At 34.2% G+C, this 25,296-nt stretch overlaps 2 protein-coding genes across 3 annotated transcripts in view; one reads left to right on the top strand and one right to left on the bottom strand.

The window, feature by feature from the left end:
* The window catches only part of Alg11 (ALG11 alpha-1,2-mannosyltransferase), a 34,182-nt gene extending 33,634 nt beyond the window's left edge, over positions 1 to 548 (bottom strand). The window contains exon 1 of the mRNA XM_081728126.1: positions 353 to 548. Coding sequence (XP_081584252.1) covers positions 353 to 360 — 8 coding nt within the window. The 5' untranslated portion in view covers positions 361 to 548. The remainder of the gene's footprint in view (positions 1 to 352) is intronic.
* Positions 549 to 15,895: 15,347 nt separating this feature from the next.
* Positions 15,896 to 25,296, top strand: part of LOC145662498 (copper-transporting ATPase 1-like) — a 178,241-nt gene continuing 168,840 nt past the window's right edge. Inside the window, exons 1-2 of one of the 2 annotated variants that reach the window (XM_081728134.1) lie at positions 15,896 to 16,032; positions 20,311 to 20,576. In XM_081728134.1, coding sequence (XP_081584260.1) covers positions 20,333 to 20,576 — 244 coding nt within the window. In that variant the 5' untranslated portion in view covers positions 15,896 to 16,032; positions 20,311 to 20,332. Of the gene's footprint in view, positions 16,033 to 20,288; positions 20,577 to 25,296 lie in introns of both variants that reach the window. The other variant, XM_081728133.1, reaches the window with a different exon arrangement.

Raw genomic sequence — 25,296 nt, 5'->3', positions numbered from 1 at the left:
TCTAACTCGCCTTCACTCGCTCACGCTCGCTCGGCAATATGTACTGACAGTATATCATTGCCTTGCCCAAAGTAAAGAGTTACCAGGCGGCAAAAAATGTAAGGTGCTAATAGAAAAAGATTTTACGGCAATAACATTATTTCTGTACATTAATAAAGAAGAATGCAATCGTTATATTACGGCCCGAAAAGTTTTCAACTGCACTTAATTTGGCTTAAAAAATTTAAAAAAAGCACACTGTTATAACAATCCTATAGATAACTTTCTACAGTTCAGTCGATAAATGAAAATTGTCCTTGCACTTACATGAAAAAAAAATGTTACATATGTAATAGTACCGTAAAATACATACATAATCATTTCCCTTTTATTGTGTTTCAATATACGTGATGAAAATGCAGAGGCTTTACTATATATAACGGAACTGCGTTTGGTTATGCAATTTTATTCCATGTTTCCACCATAACACCATACACGTCAACCTTCCCACATTCAGAACATAGAACGGAACAAAGTACATATATGGCTTCGGGACAGCTTTCGGATAGTTTCGTCTTCCTTTTAAAAACCAATAATGGTTAATTGTTTTCCTCAGACATAATTCATGTATGCTACGATTGTCGTAAGTGTATGCCTAACAAGAAAGATTTTTGAAAGAAAACTAATTTGTTCAATATTAAAGGTGGCAATAAGGAAATTAAAACGTCAAAATCATGAATATCAAAATTATGTGATAAGTTCTGACAGTGAAAGAGGCATACGTGCCAAAATGGACGAAGCTATATGCCCATACGGACAAGGTGAGGAAAAGTGAAAAATGTGTAATGAAAAAAAGCAAAAATGTAAAAGAAGAAGGGGATAAATGAAAGAAAATGTACAGAAAAAGAGAGATGTGGGTATAGTATATATATAAAGAAAGTCCCACTTGGCCCTCTTCCGCCACACACCACCATAGAAAGACAATATGCACTTGAAAGTTTTCACTGACGATATTCTTTCGGACAATTTACAAAAAGAATTAAGATATGACGTGCAGTTTCAAACTAACTTCAATGTGAATGTTAGATATTCTCAAATTTCTTTGTCATTCCATACCCATCAGAAATTGTACCCAACGCAAAACATGCCAAAATAAATGCATGTCTAATATTGCAAACTATAGTCCAGAATTTGTATTACAGAATTGGACTCGAAAGCTTAAATAGTTAAAGAAAGAAAATCACAGAGATAGATAATATCTAGGATACATACTATGGCTGCATGTATAGTTTTCTCACTCAAAATTTGTTTTTATTTCTTAGTGTGTTGCCAATTCATATTAATGCAACGTAATCCTTTTTAAGATGCAGATTAGAATATATCATCATAAAAATGGTAATTTTCATAGTTAAAATGAGTGATTGCAATTTAGAAAGGACTGTATTAGATATTAATTTACGCTGGTGGAATATTTCTGCATGGTGTAGAAATGCTCTACTTTATATTCACAAGTGTAGGGTTACTAAACTCAAACCATGACAAGTCAGAAGTCTATAGGATGATCAAAATGAGTGAGTGTTATAAAGGAATACAATAGATATTAGATGTATTAGATTTTATTTTGCACTTGAGGCTCCATATGAAACATGGTTGTATTAGATATTAATTTCCACGCATGGATCGTTTCTGCACGGTTAGGAAAGCTTTATTTTTTTCACAAGCTTAGGAAAGCTTTTGGGTGGCTCTACTAGTCCCAAACAGGACAAATGCTACAGCATGGTTAAAATGAATGAATGCATTTGAAAGAGGATTATATTAAATATTATTTTGCCCCAGTGGGTCATTTCTGCAGTGTGCAAAGCTGTATTTTATGTTTATAAAAGTAACATTATTAGCGTGGGACAATTATAAGTGCTCCAGAATCTCGTATCATTGCGAAAACCACGTTAAGGCGCTCGTAAATAGAATATATAAGCACTAATATAACATAACTTATTTTACTTTAGTACTCTAGCCTGCCCTACTAACAACCTATGCTATTGATCTAACCTAATCTAACCTATTGTCCTAATTTACTCTGCTAGCATAACTTAACATAATCTACCCCACTAACCAAGGATGTTATAAAATAGAGAATTTGTCCATCTGTATCTCATCATATGAACTCAATGAGGCCAAAAGCAACCGAGCATCGTCTAAGGTGGCACGTCTTATTGGCTACTCTCGTTTTCGCCATGATAGCTCGAAACATTGCGATCTTAGTGGCGCGGGGCGGGCAGAGTGGTGAAGCTGTGACGTATGGCATCAGGATTTTGTTGTATGGGCAGGTCCTCTATTTTATAACATCCTTGCCACTATCCTAACATAACTTACTTTCCTAATCTACTCTAGTAATTTAACTTAATTTCGTATCTACCCTTCTAACCCAAACTTACCAAAACTAAAGCTTAACTTATTTTTATACAAAACTAATTTTCCCTAACCCAGCCTAACATAACCTATTCTATTAAGCTACCTTATTTTACTCTACTCTACTCTTCTCTGCGGTACCGCAGGCCTACCACACGTTTTCAAACAATCATTTTAATCAGTCATCAGTTCACATATTATCCAACTAGTTATTTCATCATGCACCAAAGAAATAGGGTCTAAGTGCAGATAGTCTTAGAAAATCCTTTAAAGTCATAAAAGTAAAAAAACTTTTTCAATAATTTGTCGTTCTATTCTCAATCTGCATGCTGTTTACTAATTAACCACTGGTATTAATAACGTTCGTCTTAGTTTTTTTCCGCACTATTCAATAAATATTGGTCTAATTAAATTATTAACAGTTACATAAAAATTGACTGTTGAATGCTTTGAATATATAATACTGGGAATTAACTGTAAAGATGTTTATTGTAAATACTATATTTTTGCTCTATTCTTGATTACATTAACTTGGTCACTGTCTATCTTTCATATTTTTAATTTTAATTTCCACACAACTAATATCCAGTTCAGTAGACTGTTCGAACAGAACGCGAAGGCACCCAAAAAATGACACGGGAAACGATTATATTGTTATGAGAGGGAATCTAGAACATCTCGAACCCGTTTCTCGAAAATGCATATTGTTGGTATGGTGAATGCCTAAGGGAACAGTATGCTGAAGTGCCTACGTGTCTTTCATTCTTATGTGAAGTATTAATACACTTGGAAAAATCCATAATTTTTTATTAACCAATTATTTCTTAGAATTTTTCTTTCTTTCCAGTTTTTCGTATCATTACTCATAACAAAGTCTGCCAATGGTATTGGCATAACTGGGACATTTCCTTGGAAGGGGCATGTCCCCTTACTTCTAAATATTGCAAGAACCTTTTAGAAGACCTTATTATGATTATTATCTTTTTTATGTTACTTTCTGAGCCCCCTTCCCCCGCATTTGTTATCAACTCTTTAATTCTTGAGTTTTCTCTCTCACCTTTACTTCTGTTATCTTTCGCGGTTTGGAATTCTTTTTAGATTGATCTTCTTCATTAATTCTTTTATTTCTACTTTCCTCATTTATTTTCCAAAACATGAGTTTTATGTACTTTAAATTTACTACGTCAGAAATTTGTTGTAAATTATATATATTTCAAATGTTCTGTTGCTACTAAATAACTACCCAAAAATCTATTTTAATTATGAAAACTCATATTTTTTTTAAAGTTTCGCACACAATTTAGTCATGAAATACTGAGTGAAGGTGAGCATATTCGTAAACGAATTAGCTCGCTCTCAGTTCGTTCTCACACCTTATAGGAACATAAATAAATTTACATGCAATACCATATTATAATTTAATATTGTAACATGGTAAAAATCCAGTTATTGATTAATGTTTATTCATTTTAGTGTTTTAAGAAATATCCACAATATCAAAAAATAAATAATAAAAACAAAAAAGCGAATATGATCGAGTACTGAATGTTAAAAAAATAGTTAATTTTAGAAATAAGAACTGAAATTATAAATTATAAAGAAGTCATATAATAGATGCATACATATAAAAGATTATTTTTCTTTCGTGCTTTACATGGGACAACACTTCCAATCTAGTGACCATTAGGTCAATGATACTTTACTAGGCCCTATATCAAAATAATTCATGAAAAACTCGAAATTATGCAGTTTGGAAAACATACATTGAAAAGTTCTCTATGGATTGTGTTCTCATTTCCACTGGTGCATGCACAACGTAAGATTAAAAAAAATAGGACATGAGTTTTCATACCTGCACGCCTTCACGAGATTTGTTAAAGAAATACAAATTAACAATTTCCATTTCAATTTTCGAGGAAGAATCATTCGCTATTAGACAAGCTCTGCTTTTTATTAAAAATAATCATATTAGATAATTGTAAAGTGCAAGCGAATATTCATTGAGGCACCAAATTTCATGGCGTATCCTTAACATTCAATCATTATACAAAAATTTATCAACAAGTCAGACTCAAACATACAATTTATTTTTAGTAATGCTTATGTTGGAAATAAAATACTTTCACAAATCAGGCTAAGTCAGTATGTGAAGAAGAAAGTTATTATCCAATCAGAATTCCATATTATAATTACAAATATTTAATAACAGAAAGTAAAGAAACAAGTTCTCAATTGACTCTTGAAAACATTCAAACTGTGGTCAGGTAGCAAAGTATCATTGGAATCTGGTAGATGGAATCAAAATAAACACTGGGAACTAATCAAAATATAAATGAAATCAAGCATTTTTATAGAATATTATTTAATACTGCTTTAACTCAAACAAAACTGCGCCATTTTTTTTAAAAAAAGGAAAGAAAATCATATATTTTTGCTGATATGAAAAATTCCGGAATATTAGCTCGTTCTCATATGCATTACTTGAGAGTCAACAATTATGATAATACCATACAGTCAATTAAAATATGGTCCTTTTTGCGACAAGCAAATATTGGCTATTGAAAATTGTATACAATTAAACAAATACTTATTTTCTTACAATTAATAGGAGTAAACCTATTTAAAAAAAGACCAAAGGAAGGATCAAAAACTACTTATCTGTAGGAATAACAAACAAGAAAATAAGAATTCATAAGTAGCTATATTAGAACTACAAATCATCGCTATAGACAACTGAAGAAGATGACAAGAACCAAGATGTGAAGTTTTCTCAGGTGGCAAAAGGAGAACTATTAATAACTTCACCCATAAAACACGAAAAACGAAATCAGATCTTAAACAACCAGAGAAACTACTTGTGTCAGAAGAATAACCCTTAACCCGGGAACACATATGCAAAATCAGGCGCATTAAATCATAGTGAGGTGCTGAAGCCCTTCAGACATGTGTTTTCATTGCATTATAGTTTTTTGAAATAAATGTAATATATAACTGTAGTAAATGGATATAATGGCTTGCGAGAGAAAATATTTATAGAATAAAATTACTTTATGTGCTGCACAGAATGATTTTTTATTTCGCGCAGAATGATTTGGTCTTTATGTCTTTAGCTCTGGATCATACTAGCATCTTTGCTTCGGTGTAAGCACGTGTTCTCCTTTTATGTCTTCCTTTATACCAAGCAGTGACGTGGCGTGGCACTTTGACGATTGTTACCGGTTGTTGATAGTACGAATAACTCTAGTTTCTCAATATCAGAAAACGAGCTCCTCCGTGGCTAAGCGGTTAGCGTACGCGCCTTTGGCGTGGGAGACCCGGGTTCGATTCCCGGCGGGAGCTCATGTGGTTCGGATTCCACGTTAATCAGTAGGTCCACGTCTCATATAGCCTCGCTGCTGAAAGGGAAGCTAAACTAAAATCAACTCAACTCAACTCAATATCAGAAAATTTAACTTTTTCGTTCATCGTACAAAAAATGTCAAAATATAGACATTGGGAAAGGTTTTATTTTCCTTAGATCCTACTTCATTTGGACTTGATATTTTAAACAGTGAGGCTTCTCAAATGCTTTCTATTTTCTGCCCAAAACAGTCGAAACTGTCTCTCAATGATCTTACATATTCTTCAAAATCATCCATTTTCTTTTAGCAATACCCTATATTATGAATTTTCTTTTGTAACATATTAAACAATATTTCTAAACTTGATAATACAAAAGATGAAATAGGAAATTGAAATTAAAACTTTGAAGGTTTTAATTATATCCTGCTACACAAACTCTGGTTTCAAAATCCCGTTCGTCTTTGTTTTCCATTATGGATTTAAAGAGTTGAAGAGTCTATTCTTGTTTTCCCGAATATAACTAAGGAACACAGATACAATGTTTAGTTTGGAATTTTCATAAAGACTTCATATGACTAAAATTTTCTATGATCGATGCCATATATTTTTGTCCCTAGAAAAAAAGCATGATATAGAGTAAATTTTTATTATCTTTACACACGCACACAGCCATGGGTATTGGGCATGCCCTTGTGCGTTAAATTGACATTCATAACCTCCAGTCTTTTTTTAAAATTTTAAATTGTTTAAATGTGGTGTTGGTCTTTCTCCGCATATTATTTTACTTTTTCCCGCAAACGAACGCACATCAAAATATTGTTTCATCATGCTTTCTATAGGACAGTCAATGTCACCGAGGATAGTTCGGATTTTTTTCAGAATTATTGCCATACCCAAACAGCACGGAGGACGATTGGAGAGTCCTTTTTCAACACATCAAGCTGCATCAAAGTGCAAATTCAACAAATATGCTAGCAGCTACACTTGGACATTTTTGAATCGAAAGTATTCTATACTAAATTAAAAACAAAATATATTCAACTTAATTAGCGTAAATCCTAAAATAATAATAGGTACTCGAATTGGAAAGAGCGAGGAAAACGTCTCTACTTCTCATTATTATCGGTACTATTCCCCCTTGCTCTTGAAACAGTTTCCATATCACACATTGTATTACATCGATAGGCATTTCTGCACATTTAATCGCACAGACAACTATCATCTAAATTTTTCTATTAATACAATTTAAGCAGCAATAAAGTCTCAATTTGAAAAAAAATCCCATACGCTCGAATTAACAGTCAATGAGAATCTTAGTATACCTATATTAAGTTTGATTGTTAAAATATCCTATGGAATAAATTATTTTTTTCTGTTGCTGTATTATTCATATTCAAAGATAACGTATTAACATAGCATAAAGTCGGGTGAAAATATATATATTAACATACACCACAAATAACGCATTTTGGAACATATAGTCTCGCAGTAGAAGGTGTTCAACGCTATTACTATGAAAAACCTGCTACTTATATTTGTCTTAAATTGTATAACATTCTCGCAGTAACAGGTGGTTAATGCTATTACTATGAAATACTTGCTGTTTGTATTTTCCAAAATTGTATACTGTAAGCACAATGAAATAACCGCATGCACCGCCCGCTGGAGTCACTCTTCTCTCGCTCACTCCAGCGGGCGGTGACCGCATGAATACAGGAATTACCGCTGAATTTCCATCCTTGGAATGGGGAAGCAAACGAAACAGTATAACAGAATAAACACGCTGATGAAATTCTAGATTCTCTTTTTTTGTTAGGGATCGTTCCTACTTTTTCCTGATCCATTCAGCTGAGCGGTAACATAAGGGCCATTCCGAAAGTCCAAATACGAGAGCGCAGGATGTTTCTGGCTGGCACGCTGAAGGGTGCTTCTGGAGTGAATGACCGCTATCGGGGTGCGCGTTACCTGTGAAATCTACGGTATCAACAACAATATGTTTCTTTTTGGCATTGGCATATTGCGTTCGTTTATATTGTAAATGTGCCATAGGCTGTCCAAACTTTAAAAAGAAGAAAAGAAAAAGAGAAAATGCAAACATTTTCTCATGTTGATAATGAAATTTAGAGATATATGAAAATAACAGAAAACTGTAATTATTTTACCGTTGCCGCCGGTAACAACGGTAATATGCACTACACGCCCCTGATACCAAGAATGTCTTTGATCATCTTAGATAGGTCCAAAGAAAGGGGCGTCAAAAGTCGGTCTTTCATGTAAGGCGTAGCAAGCTGCATTCCCCGTTCTCTCAAATAGTGTTATCGTGTGACGGAAATTCCTCTGTTTGGTGATGAATTTTTGTAGAGTATCATACTGTTGGCACCTGCCTGATCCAAATATTCCGTAGAAGAAAGTTTTCTTCTAAATCACTAATTTCAATTACACCAATTTCATCTTTTAAATCAGGATCAACAACTAATTCATCTTCGCAGTCACTCACATTTTCATCATTATTATTACAACTTACACCCTCCTGTTCATGCCGGAATTGTATATGCTCATTGTCTACAGCCTTCGAAATAGAGGGCTGCAATCAGCCATATTTCAACATAAAAATATCTAAAAATAACAAACACAAAGTCTAAAAAACTGGTATAATAACATATATAAGTGTGATACCACCCCAAACGCGCAATACAACAATACTTTAACTGTTCGTTAACATATGCGCGCACTTCATTATACTAAACATATTTCTACAAAACAAGCAGGAAGTATACTTAAGAGTACTATAAAGGGCAGCACTACCGCTTCCATATCATTGCTTTACTTCTTCTTCGAATACTTACTGGGGTATGGTAGCATCCCGCTATGTGTTCCCAAGTTAAGAAGTGAAGAAGGAAGAAAGGGTTCCAAAGAAATTAATATTGCATAAAGTATATATCAAGAGTAATCCTAACATTTACGCCTACACATTATATACCTTGCACCTACACAATGTGGATAAAATGATGAAACTAAAATTAAGGTCATAATACCGGAAATAACAGTAACAGAATCAAGGAGAATTATCCACATGAGAACAAAACCTTAGATGTAAGCCACTTAGGCAAAAGTGTGACATTTAAAAGGAAGACCATATTGATGAAGAAGACAATATAAATAAGACCGAAATATTCTTCTATCAATATGTGAATAGAACTTGGAAATATGAATAGGCAAAAGGATCGAAAGTCATAGCTCATAGAGACATCAAGTCTGGAACATTTATCTTATTATCACCGTGAAGGGTACTACAGAAAGAACAAAATTTATCAATATTCGAAATAAACAGCAAAGAGATTATTTCATAGTTATATATTCTGAACTTCATTACACGGGATATCTGTACCTATAATAACAATTAAAATACAAAAACAAAATAACAAATTATCGAACGAACTTCATATTAAATATTTAGGATTATTATTAGATAAAAAATAAAACTGGAATCAGCATTTACGGTATCTTTCACAGGAAGCAAATACATTTTAAAGATTAATTTAATGCATAGCAACAAAGAAATACGGTATTAATCCTTTCAGTTATCAAATACTAGCAGCGTTCACCCCGCTTCGCTGCGGTCACCCCGGAACGCAATAAACTTTGTTACTTAGATAATTTTTACTTTTTCGCTTTCAAGTGATATGATAAAAACCATAGAAGATTGCAGTAAATGTTAACATTATATCGCCTGTCATTTATGTTAACCCGCCCCGCTTCGCTGCGGTCACCCCGGAACGCAATAAACTTTGTTACTTAGATAATTTTTACTTTTTCGCTTTCAAATTGCAGTAAATGTTAACATTATAGCGCCTGTCATTTATGTTAACCCGCCGAGTGACACGGTCATGCGGGTTGCATATAAATACGTTTATTTTTATACCTATGATGAACTAACAAAGGATTTGTACGTTATGGACACTTGAATGGTCAATTATCTCAAGACACTGGTAATTAAAAATTAAAGTGATATGATAAAAACCATCTAGGGTCCAAATCCTAATAACCCCCCAAAAATGAAAGAAATTGGTTCAGCCGTATTAGCGTGATGAGCTAACAAAGGATTTGTGCGTTCTCTTTTATATAATAGATTCTAAAAGAAAGGTAATGGCTAAGTTTAGGTATGGGGGAGGGTATTTTATTCTAACAATATCAAACAATTTTATAAACGATTAGAAAGCATCATTTATTATTTACTTAAAATCATTTTATCACAACCAGATTTTTTTTTTCAAAATAACCACTTTTAGAATAAACCAACTCACTACCATTAACTATATTACTGCAACGAGCGGCAGAAAGATTCATTCTATCAAGATTTAGTCGCACTTCCTCATTAATAATCAATAAGGTACAACACACAGAAAATGTATTTAATAAGACAAAAAAAGATACCTTACTTTAATAATAGACCATTGTTCTATCTAGCATATACACTCTGTAAAGAAAAAATAGCGACACTTGCTCTAATATGGTTTTCTCAACATACTTTAATCAATATGAATTTTTACATGAATTCCTGATAATATTACAAGGCATATTCCTAATGAGCAGTTCATTCTTAATACTTGCGCCAGAGTTTCAGGCTTTTGACATGAATTTGGTGAATTTATATGCATATATAAGTAGCTATGTGTGTTTTGAGCAAAATCGTTTGTAGGAAGAGTAATTCATAAAACTGAAAAAGATCAACAACAATAGCAGAAAACAAGAAATGGAATTTCTTTAGGGTCAGACATATTGTGTGCAAACATCGAGAAGTACGATACACCAAACTAGTATTTTGTATGTGCACCATGGGCTTCCCGCATTGGTAACAAAGCTATTGCAAAATGCAACCTCGATATCACGGAATAACACTCGGATTATCTGTTCCTTGAATTCCATTCTATTTGAGATAGTTGTCTATTGAAATTTCTACTCATATTGATCCACAAATTTTCAACTGGATTCATGTCGGGTGAGTTTGTAGGCCACACGAGTCTCTAAATAGTCATATTCTTGAACCACGTATTAACAATTTTGGCTCGGTGACATGAATCATTATCGTCCTGGGAAAGGAAGTAGTCCATATCTTCTTCAGAAAAGTCATCTTTAGCTGTTGTAAGAACTTTACGTGCCAGAATTTGATTATATTTTCGTGCATCAAACGATCCTTCACATATATCCGTCGTTCTGACGTCTTTAACGGTGAACCATGCCCATATCATCACTCAGTAACTGAATATTTGAATCTCTTAAACAAAATCCTTGTCAAGTTCCTTGCTTGTTCGTATCCACAACTTCACACCACTATCGTTTCCCACTATTCTAAACTTCTTTTCAATGAAGAAAACGACATGCTTTCAGTTGTCATAAGTCCAAGTTGTATATCGACTCACAAAACTACATGTTGAAGTCCTCTGTGTTTTGTCAGTTTCGACTTTCTACGCGGTTTTTTCTTTGTAATATCCTCTTCATACAGTCAAGACAATACAGTTGTACAAGTAACTGCAGTTCCAAGATCATGTCAAACTACAAAAGCGATGTTTTGGGAAATCACTCATTAAATCTGCGGTGCTATTGATTTCATTTAGCAATCTGCTCTGGGTGATGCTTTCTTTTTTCTTTCACACTGTTGACGAAGGGACGATTTGTTATGCTGTTTGCACTTGTGAATTACTCTTCCTGCCGTAGAATGATGGATTTTCAGAATTCCATCTATTCTTTTAGAGATTTGCCACAACTCACATTTCTTACCCATCTTATTTGTTTACAGTCCACATGTAGCAACAATATCACACACAAACAACACTGCACAACAAAAATTTTGCCACTTGACACACTGTCCAAACAATGAGAAAGCAAAGAACAATCATAAAATGCTATTTACCTCAGCCTACACATTACAAATGCAATGCAGAATTCTTACTACAATAATTTACGAGACGCACTCAGTGCCATCTATCGAAAATACTAGTGATACACAAACAATTGACAAGCGATGTCCTACACCACAGGTGTCACAGATAATGCAAATGAACTATCCCACTCTTCATTTCCTTCTATTCCTCTTCTAACGGGCTGCAACTATGGTTTTCTGTGTAAGTTAGTTTAAGAATTGAGGTGTCGCTATTTTTTCTTTACAGAGTGTAACGGTCTTAAATATATAAAGCCTTTCATTCATAAGGTTCCACTCATGGGCCAAGTTAGCAATTGTCTACTGGAGGGCCGACCTTTTGGCTGTTGGGGGCAAGGTAAACACAAATGAGAATTGAAGGGTCTTATAAGTGGCATTTTTATTTTTTGTCAAGAAGTTGGGTGGCAATGCCCCCATAATTCCTCCCTGGTCCCACTTCTTTGCTTCACCTGGCAATATACAATTAATTTAGTAAATATTAATTTACTATCCCAAATTTTACCAAGCTAGAAAATTTAGAATTACGTACTAAACTATATGAAATATTTGGGAAGAAGAAATCCAAAAATTACGTTCAGATGTTGTTTTAATTTATACAGATGCATCCAAATACCCAGATTCTTCAGTGGGTGCTGCAATATTTATTTCATCCAAAAACTAATTCTGAAATATAAATTACCATCATCATTATCAATCTTTGAGGCAGAAGCATTTGCCATCCGTTAGGCATTATTATATATAAAAAGCATAACATTTTTGCTTCATGCATTTGTACCGATTCGCTCTGTGTTGTTCAAACATTACAAAATACTCATTGGGATGCAAAGGTTACTTGGACGGTTTTAAACATAAAATACCTTTTTCAAGTACTTCAAAATAAGAATTACATTGTACAGTTTTATTTTATGCCTTCTCACATTGGTTTAAGACATGGGGACCTTATTGATAATGCTGCAAAGTTGGCAAGTAAAAATGGAAAACCATATTATATAAACATTTCTTATAGAAGTTATTATATTATAGACAGGCATTTTTCAATAGCAGTAACAACGATGACAACAAAATAACTAATTATTTCCTGCACATAGTTACTGGGAAGCACTCGAAAATCATTTCCATAAACCCAGAGAATTTATAAAATAATAGTCAAGAAAAGAAATCATTACCTACTATAGAATTCTTTTAGGTACAGCACTAACCCCAGTTAAATTATTTCAAATTAGAAAAAAGGATACTTATCACTGTTGGTATGATAAGTGTATAGGTACTCTTAATCATTTATTATCCGAATGTAGTTATTTACAAAATCAAAAATCTACATTTCTTCAAAAATTAAATTATTATATAGGTTTAGGTCCATATAAATGTATCATAGCAACTTATAATTGGAAAACAATTCGAAGTATGATACAATTCATTCTCCTTAATGGTATAAATTTATAATTAAAAAAATAAATTCGTTCAGCGGCGTAGCGTAAGAGAACACCGGTATGCCCGGCATCCCCTGTTAATAGGAAAAACTTATATAAATTGTTTGCTTGTAATTATCACAATTATTCCCACTGCAATCTTCTGGATGCGCTCTCTCGCCGTCACGCCTTACTGTGACAAGCGGGACCTACGCATGCGTGTCACTCAAATGCACATTTCCTGTCTTTTCTCCTGTCGCGTCGTATGCTATGTTCCTTGGACTTCCAAGCTTACTGCAAGCATCAGGACTAGCTCAGGAGAGTAATGCTCCTGGAAGTAGGAACGAAAAACACAGTTCTGATTGGTTGGCGTTATCTGTCTTGCCACGTTGCATTCAAATAGCAGAATTCAGACGATTGTTGTTGTCGATCCTCGTAGCCGAGTGGGCTAGCGCTATCTGCTAGTAACGGAAACCTCTTTTGGCGTGAGTTCAAACCCGGCCCGAGGAAAGTTTTTTTTACGTTTTTATAACACTTTTTAAATTAAAATAATACGAAAATAATACTAAAAAATGTGATTTACTTACTTTTGTGCAGATAAGTAGTAGTAGTAGTAGGTACGGGTTAGAAGTCCCGCAGAGCTCGTTTTGTTGCCCTTATACTCCATGATATAAGGCTCGTTTTGTTCCCCTTGTACTAAATGATATAGATTTTGAGACCAACTTAAAACAACTGACTAGGATAGCGCGTAAAACAGCTGGCTAGAGTAGCGCGCGAAAAATGCACTTCCGGGAGTATTACTCTCCCGAGCGGGTCGTCAAGCATCGGGGTTTTTGTCTGCTTTCTGTTGAATGCGCATGCCCAACTACTTGCTTCTCCTCAACCCTTGCAACCCTACAGTTTGCTTTAGTTATACGCTGGCGTATTCAAGTATTTCCAACTCTATATATTTTGAACTAAGCTATAGTTTATGTGCAGAACGTACGGGCGCCAACATCAAGGAGATAGAACAAAACAGAAATGGTTCGTTGAATGCCTTTTTGAAGCATGTAGGTTATGTAAATAATAGTATAAAAATAGTTATGCTTTAATCGTAATTAAATGCATCGTAATTGTATTCGTAATTAAAGGCAAACTATTAATCTTCATCAGAAATACATAGTATGTCCAGTAGCGTGGCCAGAAACTCTTTGAGGGAACTCACACACACAAGCATAAATACAAAACATTCTGTAGAATCACGATCACCGACTTGGCAGGCCAAGAGAGCCAGCACTCCCCTCCCCCCCGCTTCGCAAAGATTGCTTGGGCCCTTCAGTCACTGGCACATATCCCGGGGAGATGAGGGCGACATGTCCCCTCCAATCTTGGGATAGGGGAACTGTCCTCTCCAATAATCCGATTTGAAATTGTGATGATTTGTATCCGACTGCCACAAAGGAAAGTGAGATGAAATTGATGTCCCTTGACTTATTTCATTTTAAAAAAAAGAGTCGTATTCTCTAATATTTCATTGCCATTAATAATTGTTAGTCTATTTCCAACTATTTGTTTAATTCCTGTAACGATCCCTATAATGCAATTGTGATCATCATAATTTTGCTCAAATAAGAGTATTGTTGCGCCATACATAGTTGACTTTCTTTCATAGTTTTGGGGAAGTCATTATTTATATTATTACAAAACAAGTATCCTAAAATTTTAATGTGGATTATTGTGGATGCGTAAGTAGAAACGTATCAATTATAAATATGCATGTATTCAGATTTCAGAATGTGTTCACGACACTGATTTGTAATACTGACATGTACCACAATTTCATCTACATCGCCTGGTATATAATATACAACAGGTTCATCTCAGAAATCAGTTTCATCTACCGTAATATGAGTCTCATCTCTCCTCTCCCCGTAATAAGCCTCAAATATGCCCTCCTCCTAATGTTGAAGACAACTCTGCTCCCCTGATCCTCCACAGCATTGTTTTTCAACTTCATAAATATTTTGAACGTCGCTTTAAAAATATATATGGAAACGGTCTTACCCATCCCCCGAATATTGAAGACAGATTTGCGCCCTTGCCTTCAGTATATGGATATCTTACAACGAAATACATACACAGAAACAGACCCCCAGAGTTGGTTTAAGTACTTTCTATTTGCATCTTCAAATGATATGCGTATACACTCAGGCCCATATTCACGAATGGGCGTCTGAGTTCCGGACCCAAGATGACAAATTTCTAGGGGCGACTTTTTCAAGAACGAGATTGAAGTATTGTATGCGGAGAAAGAAGCTGCCTACGAGAAAGAAATAAAGGGAACTATACTGGAAACAATGTTCGTACAACCGTGGGGCCGAGTTTTCTCGTCACAACGGTAGCGACAAGAAGGAGCTGAGACAGTTGCTTATTGGCTTCTAACGTAATCCTATATTTCCCCTCGGAATAGCTATGTATTGCTGATTGCAGTAGTGCTGTATCGCCCAAGTGACTAACTTTGGCATCCCCATTTCGGAATACCACGCTACGCTACTGAATTCGTTAAATATAAGAAGGAATATTAGAAAAACATCTTGTTAAATTAAATAATCTTGAAAAAGATAAAATGGGTATAGAACAAATTTGAAGATGATTAAAAGTATTACTCGAAATATTCCAGACAGAAATCCAAATAGAAACAATTAATAGGGATCACCTAACAAACTTAACATTTGTGGCCTACTAAGACTGCTAAGTCGGAGGCAACTATTTTAAAAACACTGATAATAGTGAAGAAGAAAGAGAGAACTTTGTTACAAAATATGTTATGCTTATCTATAGCTAATAACTTTTTGTTATGATTATTTGTTATGATTATTCTCAAATATTTTTAATAGTTTATATTATACTCTAAATACATTCAATTAAGGGTTGGTGTGATAACTGGACTGTTACTTTAGTTGCCTGAAAACTAATGTAAGAGTAATAAGTTATTATTAATGATGCTAGGTTGCATTTACAAGTAGTATATGAAAATTAATAATAGTTAAGCTTATTTGTTGAACTTACCGTACCGGTATGAAATAAACAATTAAACTTTATAATTCCTAAATAAATTAATAAATACAAGAATGTGAATGTGAGGTTCTGTCTGATCGCATCACGCAATACCCGTTTGAGCTAATGAAAGTGATGCATGGTTATAAATCGGCTTCCCAAAGATTATATGATATTAAATTTATTAAAATGCAATACTACGGGCATTAGCGGGAGGTCGTAATTAACGCAAAAACTGAATACCTCATGAGCCTATCAAGGTCAGTAAATTAATCTTGGTATATAAAATTGTCATTCGGACCTGCATCCTGATATTCTTAACAATTACTGTTTTAAGGGGATCTCGGGTTATAATGTTGGCCTCCAAACATTTTTGAGTAGTGACGTAAAAATAATCAAAACTACCCATATCAGCGTAAAATCCATATTTTTCGGAGTCGCTGAAATAAATAGTAACATTCCAAATGCCACTTAAGTACAAAAATTCGTGTAGTTTTACTATACGGATCCATAGTATAAGTAGGCTTAGTAGTAGTAGTAGTAGGAGGAGGAGCTACGCAGAGGTTAGTTGGTTCTGATCTCGACCTGAAATGGACAAATTAAAGACTTGCCCAAAATTTTCTGTTCATTTTACAATCTATGTTTCCGTATAGTAAAACTACCAAAAAACTATACACAATTGACATGGGGATGAAGAGCGGGTGTGGGAAAGGGCTGACAAATAAGCAAATACAACCGATATTAGGGCTAATCTCCTGCAAATGGTGGATTCGGATTAGACAAACGCAAACCTGTTTTCAACGTTGTATTACTATTTATTGGTTATTTTAATATACCTTTCCTCGAATTACTTTTTATTCCCGTTGTTCACTCTTAACTGTCGCTCATAAATATTTATTTTCATGCTTTCTTTGCTATTTAGTTGATACATATTCATCTAGATTGTATTGCGAGACAAATAGACTGCAGATTGAGTTTAAAAGAATTCAGTATAACTATAGCGTGTGCATATATGACATAAAAAACTGCAGTGCGCAAAGCACGAATGAACTAAAAAATACAAATCAACTTCTTCTAGGTGGCCACTAGAAAGCACGAATGCTATCTAACCAAGTCAGAGCAGGAGTTCACGAGGGCGAGTGAGCGATAGTGAGGGTGCGTCTGTAGGGAGCAGGCTCATCAGCGACGGTGGATATACACATAAGTGAAGTTAGTGGAAAACACTTTTAAACTTTCGAGTTCAGTTTTTGTCAATGAGAAGTCTCAAAGGCCAAATGGGATGTTAATCTCCGAGAGAGAGGAACAAAAGAACTTTCTTATGATAAATTATAGGTCAAAGTTCGAAGCACTCGTTCTTGGCAGATACTTTTTCTTTTTCTTTTTTAGGAACAGAAAAGCTTTGACGACTAAGAAATTACAATATATAATGTAAATAGTGCAAATTTACAAGTGGATTTATTTACATTGCTACTTGTGGTAATAAATAAATTATTGGAAAACATTACTGTAGAAAATAAATTTTGTTTCTTCATGCATCGCAAGTCTTAGGGGCCCGTTATGCCTCGGACCCCCAAGATCAATATCGAAAATTTAGAATACTGATATATCGATGTTGATATATTTGCGGTATTGAATGTTGATCTGTGTCAATATCGATATCGACGACAGGCCTAGATCCTAGAAATGATGTTTGAAATATACTGTCAATAATCAAAATCTAATATGTTCTTGCATTCCGTACTCAAGTATGAGTGGGAAGGGGGTGAACAGGAACAAACATTTTAAGTCCAAAAAATGTGGAAAAAGTATTTATACTTCCTTCTTAATAGAAAACTATTACTATTTATCTTTTAATTCTGTTTCTGATTGTTATCAGAAATCAGCGACAATACACATACTTTATATGGTATAGCAATATACTCTATAATTTTTCACAACTAAGCAAATCGGAAGATGAAATTCCTATTATATTAAAGTGAGATGTTCTACAAATAATCATAATTCATTGTCCTTATTTCTGTCAGTAATTTTGACAGTCTCAGAACTACAGGACTAATAGCACTAGAAATGAGAGATTTAATTCCTTTTTTCTCTTAGAATAAATAATTCTGCATTCTGCTGAGATTGTCACTTTTTTTTAAAATATAAGTCCCCTATCCCGGGTTAATTCTGGCTACCAGGATTTCGAGATAATTGGTACCGGAAAATATAAAGTTTGCGACTCTCAAATCTTGACAGTTTGTTAAAAGAGATTTCACATTTCATGTTGTTATTTCTTCTTTAAAAAACATTTCTTATTGACCATATTCATGGCAACTTACTGAACTTATACACTCCGCATAAAAAAGCAACAGCTAACACCTTACAGCTAGACCATCCAATATACACCTTCTTATCCCATAATCATGTCTGGTAAATCTCTCTCTCCCATATAAAATCAGCAACAATCTGAGCACAATTCTAGTTTCGAAATATACATGCATTAGTGTCAATAAAGTGAAAGGATAAAAATTAGGCGCAACGAGATTCATAAGTTGATGTAGAGAGAAACTTAAACATATCTCAATGAAAAATTGAAAAGAATAGATATCTGTTAGAGGTATGGAAGTGAGACAAAGAGAGGAAAGAAGATAGAAAAATAAAACCAAAAGGAAGCACAGATAAAAAATAATGGATTTAAACGTAGTGAGAAAAGAACCTAACATTATAAGTTCCGTTTCCAAAAATCCACGAGAAATATAGAAGTAACCTTTGTTTTTTTAAAATTTTTGTCAGAACTATTCGAATATATAAAGAGGATGCTTGAAATATTCATTAGGACACTCAAAATGAATTCGAAAATTGGTGATCAAATTAAATACTCAATTTCTAGTGAAACTGAAAAGTTTCGAGACACATCTAGGATCATGCCAAAAATTTAACACATACTATGTCTTTCCGCGTCGTTCGGTTGCAAATTCGATAGTGTTCATTAAACGTACTGATCTGAAATACATTATAATAAACCTAATAGGTACCCTAGGCCATATATTCCCTTCCAGACTAGTACTGCAAAGTGAACAAAAAAGAAAAAGAAAAGATGGAAAAAAGGTAGAAAGAAAAATCGAAGGAGTGCTATTTTAATGCTAAAGTTCTATCAGAAACACCCTACATTAAAAGTGCAAATTATATCATGATGAAAAGTTACAAATGTTTAAAACGAAAATTGGATGTTGGTTCTTTATAGACGTAGCAAATCTTGCATATTTCAAATTTCTTACTTGGATTAAACAAATTTAAGAATTATAGGATGGAAACGAATTTTGTGTCAAATTAATATAAATAAAATCTCTCTTGAAATAACCTAAAAGGGGCCATTTTCTAATCATTTCTGAACATTCGTCTGTTCCGAACATCTTATCTCGATACCACCTCTTGCGAATATAACGTAATTCACAATGACAGAATGAACACGCTAGAGCTGAAACGGGTCATCGCACTGACACGGTGATTCGATTGAGACTCTGTAACCCAAGGAAAAAAGAGAATTTACTTATTTGCTTTACATAAAGTATATATAAGAAAATATTTCGCAAAACACCATCTTATTTACAGCCAAAGGTGCAAGGAGAATATTAATACAAAATTTGAAGGTTCTATTACTATTACCTTCGGACATCTGTTGATGAGCAAATCACTGAGTGAGCTAGTTTATTTACTCTTTTATAGGATATCGGGGTACCTATCCTTTTACTGTTCGTCAGATCTACGAAATTGTCAGATGTAGAAACTTTGAAAACTTGTATAAATATTCTTGCATCTTAGGCTCCAGATGAAACAGAATTTCGCAAATGCGAACCGTAACAGAGATATCAAAGTTCTTTTCCCACCAGATCTCCCAAACTTTTGAGCCCAGATTCATGAAATTGTGTTTGTGTTATTCACTTGTGTTCAATATCGAAGACGAAGAGGAAAGGAAGGCGGTGAGAGGAAGAGATGAAAAAAATTCCAAAAATTGTTCCATGAAACACGTGGTGCTTAATGTTAATTATAATACAATATAAACTCAGTCCTCCTTTAAAATTTATAAGCAAATAATTATTTAAAAACTTCTGAAATTTCTTTCTTTACATGTAAAAAAAATCAGTTTGAGTTTAGTTATAACTTATCCTTAGTAACAATGATTTTATTCATAGGTTTAATTTGCAACATTTTCAGAAGTATAAGAAAATAAGGAACAATGAATACCGAAGTAGAAATATTAATTCAAGGGATGAAATGTAAGAGGTGCGTCGATACTATAAATGAAAAAATGAGATCAGTGCAAGGGATATATGAAATCGAAGTATCATTGGAAACCAGGAGTGCTAAAATTTCATACAATCCTAGGATATTAACACAAGAAAAAATTGCAGGATTAATTGCTGACATGGGGTTCAGTACTTCAGTGAAAAGAGCAAAAACTGTGGAGATTTCACCTTCAAGTAAGTGTAAACTAGATTGTTTATTGTCATTACTAAGTGCTTGTTATTTTTAATTTATATATGTGTATAATTTATACCGATATAGCTGTGTTTGCACATTAATTTTGCGTACTTACAGTTTTGTTAAAAAAATCTAACCATCGAATAATTTCTAAAAACCATATTCTGGAAACCATAGTAGAAATATTTCAATTAAAAACATTGTACCCGCTGCTCTAGTTAAAACCAGTGGGTTAGTCAATCGGTTTGAGTTTTAGGCTTGTGATTCAGAGGTGAAACCCAGGGCTGGACTAGTTCCAGTAAAAAATTCGATGACATTGATGATGGGGGTACGCCATACGAACTTGTTGGTATCATGTTATTTATAGATGCCTGATCTTATAGACATGTCGTATTATATCTATAATCACATATGATTTTAACCATAAGACATGACATTAACATAATGGCTCTTCATACAAAAGAATACATGAGTTTTATTTTAATTATTATATTACTCTTGTAACTTCAGATCTGCAGCTTTGAATTTTCCAATATCCCCTGTATTCACATGATTTAGCACCTTCAAATTTCATCTGTTCCTTGCCATGAAAACAGATTTGCAAGGTAAACAACATTTCTGTACAGACGAAGCTGTTACAGATTTTGTACATCATATATATATATATATATATATATATATATATATATGGTGCCTTCCATTTCAACTCAGGCAAAAAAATATAAAAATTGTACCATCACCATCTCAGATATTGTTGAAACTTTTTTTTTTATAGCAACTAGACATGTTTTTAAGAGACCCATATTTTTTTGTTTTGTCGAAAAAATTTTCCCGCCAAGTAATGGGTCATCAAAGACGGGGAGTACAATTTATGAATTGTAGAAGACATGGAAAATGGTCAATTTCGGAGCCTCACCATTCGGCTATGGAGACAGGTAGAGTTATAATTCTAGTTGTGGTATGTACATAGGGATATAAATAAACTATATTTTATTATAGTTTGGTTTGCGCATGCGTATCTTTTTGTACATAAATTAACAAATGAACGTCAATTTATCTGAAAAGTCGAAGTTTGCGAATTTTTTTCGAGCACTTCCGGTTCGAATTTTAAAATTCTGTTTTCACGGTTGGTAAGACCTAGTTACCCGCTTTCCGAAACAAATTTTGTATCGCTTCTGTGGTCAACCGTTTTGTCGCAAAAAAACGAGAAATTGTAAAATTTTCAAAAATTGCCATTTTTGGGCGCCATTTTCTCGAAAACACCATTTTTTAAAATTCTGAAATTTTGTCAGATGGTTCAACTTTACCTGAATAATAAGCACACCAATTATCATTCGCGACCAATGCTTCATGGATTAACTGCCGCCTTTTAAAGTTAGCGAAGTTTCGCTAATTTTGATGTCACAGTTAACAACACTGGGAACAATGAAAGTGCAATGATTTGATGATGTTTGTGGTTCACATTCATTAAATGAAGAATAAAAGGTTTTCTTGACTGTTTTTTTTTTTTTATTATTATTTTGATCAAGAAGCCTCTCTGAAATAGTAAAATGAGCCTCCCTCTACTCCTTCGTTTTCTTAAACTGAAGTAATCTGAGGTGGAAATTACGATTACGAAACACACAAATTTCAAGTTCACTTACTTAAAATGGTCTTCGAAAACAAAATTTCAATTTTTTTTTTTTTAACATGGACCAATCATTTGCTTGGTGGTTGTCTTCTTTGCTAATAGCATGTAACCGTGCAGATGCTCCAATAGATGTTGGTTCACTCATAACTCATCCAGGAGTGGATCTAGGGGGACGATTGCCACCCCCCCCCCCAGAAGAAGAAACTTTCTTATATATATATATATATATATATATATATATATATATATATATATATATATATATATATATATATATATAAAACCCATCCCAGAGTTTGGAGCTCTTAAAAGTAGCTCTAAGTAGCAGTATTACAATCCCCCCCAGAAGTCCGTCCCTGCGTAGCACATTGTCGATAGTCACAAAACACTTATTTTCACTTCTCTTATGCTCTTCTGGAAACCTGTACCCTGCTGAAGGTTCATGTGGAAGCATAAACAGCACTTAAACTTCACGTAATTCATGATTTATTCATAATATTTCTGCTACGCACTACTGGTTATCATACATATATATATATATAACAAAAGTTCCTTTTTGCAGATTTCTTAAATCTACACTTTGAATTGCAAAAGTTCGATTTTGGGGGAAGTATGAAGTTAGTCCATGGTGACCCGTTACTGCCATAAAAACTTCGCAATTTTCCGAAAGCCAAAGATAACTTCGTTGAATACCAGTTACTGGTCGCATACTTTCCCTTTTTTCTTCCGGAAGTCGTCGAATTCCGTTCCAGGTAACAAAACGAGAGTAATACCCGGAGTTTGTGTTTGCACTATACTCACGAATTCTCCTGCGGTTTTAGTGGGGACGCGGTGGCTCAGTGGTAGAGCGTTCACTTCCGGTGCTTGGGGTCCCTGGTTCAATCCCAGCTCGTGCCGTTCTGCATTCCACCATTTCATTCATTTCTTATAATCACCGTCTCCTTTAGCCTAACCGGCATAACCGTGGAACGTAAAACTTAAAGATTTCATTTCATTTTTTCTTCTGTGGTTTTAATACTGTGTATCTGTTTTAGCCTAAGGCTATGGCGCGTTGCCACATTCTTTGCTTCCCCCCTTCCCCACTACCGTCGCAGAGACCCTTGCATGGCCGGTTTCACTGCAAAAACACTGCTTTATCGGACCTGTCTGCATCTCGAACATCTGAAAGCGATTTTTAAAGTGGGATGCAGCATCATCAGAAATCACTGACACGGTTTGGGAAATTGTAGACACCTATTTTCACGTATTCAAACCTTTTTCTATAAAATATATTTTCGCTTTTCTTCGAGTATGTTTAGAATCTTGTCTATGACTATGAGTATATGAGCCGAATCGTGTGTTTTATCGTCGTTTATTACAACAAACTGTCAATTGTTTCATATTTCGGTGATAACTCTGAATTGCACTTTGCAGAATAACAGTCCAGTTTTCAACGAAGTCCACATGAAATAAAACAGAATTTGTATCTTGAAATTTTATACGGTGGTTTTCGGTAGCAACTGATTCTCTTTGGATTTTCTTGATGTAGTCATGAATTACAATTCTTACAGTTAAACCGGCAATGTACGATACGAAAACAGAAAGTGGCACAGTTTTTTTTTTTTTTTTTTTTTTAACGAGATCATTATTCTCCCATATGGCATACGTAACCACTTTCATTTTCATCAGGATGAATAATTAAAGACACCACACTTATTTATTCCACTCCAGGACATTCACCACATTCTTGAAGAAGACAGCTGTCATTTTCTACGGATCATACTACTAAAGGAAATAGGTCACTCATGACAGCTTCAATACAGGTTGCACCTTTGATTTGTAGCAACTCAGTAGCAGCTAACTTAAAATTTGCACAATACACACACACACACACACTTCCCTCTCAGGTTGCGGACTGACACACTTTAGTCGAATACTATAAAATTCCGAGTGACCCATTTTTATGCTGGGATTGTTCTGTTTAAAAATTCAGTAAATTTCTTTGGAACGCGTAAGAAAACGTTTCGATTTTTTTTTTAAACATTTTGTCATTTTTCGATAACTATAATGACATCGCACTTAATTGAGACTTTGTCTGGAGCATTGCAAATCATACTGAGGTAATAGTTTAGGCCTTTTATAGATCATCAGAATTCATTGGATGGCCATTTCAAGTAAACTTAAAATTTGTGTGTTTCGTAATCGTAATTTCCACCTCAGATTACTTTAGTTTAAGAAAACGGAGGAGTAGGGGGAGGCTCATTTTACTATTTCAGAGAGCCTCTTTGTTCAAAATTATAAAAAAAACAGCCAAGAAAACCTTTTATTCTTCATTTAATGAATATGAACCACAAACGTCATCAAATCATTGCACTTTTATTGTTCCCAGTGTTGCTAACTGTGACATCAAAATTAGCGAAACTTCGCTAACTTTAAAAGGCGGCAGTTAATCCATGAAGCATTGGTTGAGAATGGTATTTGGTGTGCTTATTATTCAGGTAAAGTTGAACCATCTGACAAAATTTCAGAATTTTAAAAAATGGTGTTTTCGAGAAAATGGCGCCCAAAAATGGCGATTTATGAAAATTTTACAATTTCTCGTTTTTTTGCGACAAAACGGTTGACCACAGAAGCGATACAAAATTTGTTTCGGAAAGCGGGTAACTAGGTCTTACCAACCGTGAAAACAGAATTTTAAAATTCGAACCGGAAGTGCTCGAAAAAAATTCGCAAACTTCGACTTTTCAGATAAATTGACGTTCATTTGTTAATTTATGTACAAAAAGATACGCATGCGCAAACCAAACTATAATAAAATATAGTTTATTTATATCCCTATGTACATACCACAACAAGAATTATAACTCTACCTGTCTCCATAGCCGAATGGTGAGGCTCCGAAATTGAAGATTTTCCATGTCTTCTACAATTCATAAATTGTACTCCCCGTCTTTGATGGCCCATTACTTGGCGGGAAAATTTTTTCGACAAAACAAAAAAGTATGGGTCTCTTAAAAACATGTCTATAGTTGCTATAAAAAAAGTTTCAACAATATCTGAGATGGTGATGGTACATGCTCTGCCTGAATTGAAATGCAAGACACCATATA

The sequence above is a fragment of the Thermobia domestica genome, chromosome 10 (assembly GCF_964235325.1).
Source record: "Thermobia domestica chromosome 10, izTheDome1.hap1.1, whole genome shotgun sequence".
Taxonomy (NCBI): Eukaryota; Metazoa; Arthropoda; class Insecta; order Zygentoma; family Lepismatidae; genus Thermobia; species Thermobia domestica.
This window is presented reverse-complemented; position numbering and strand designations above follow the sequence as displayed.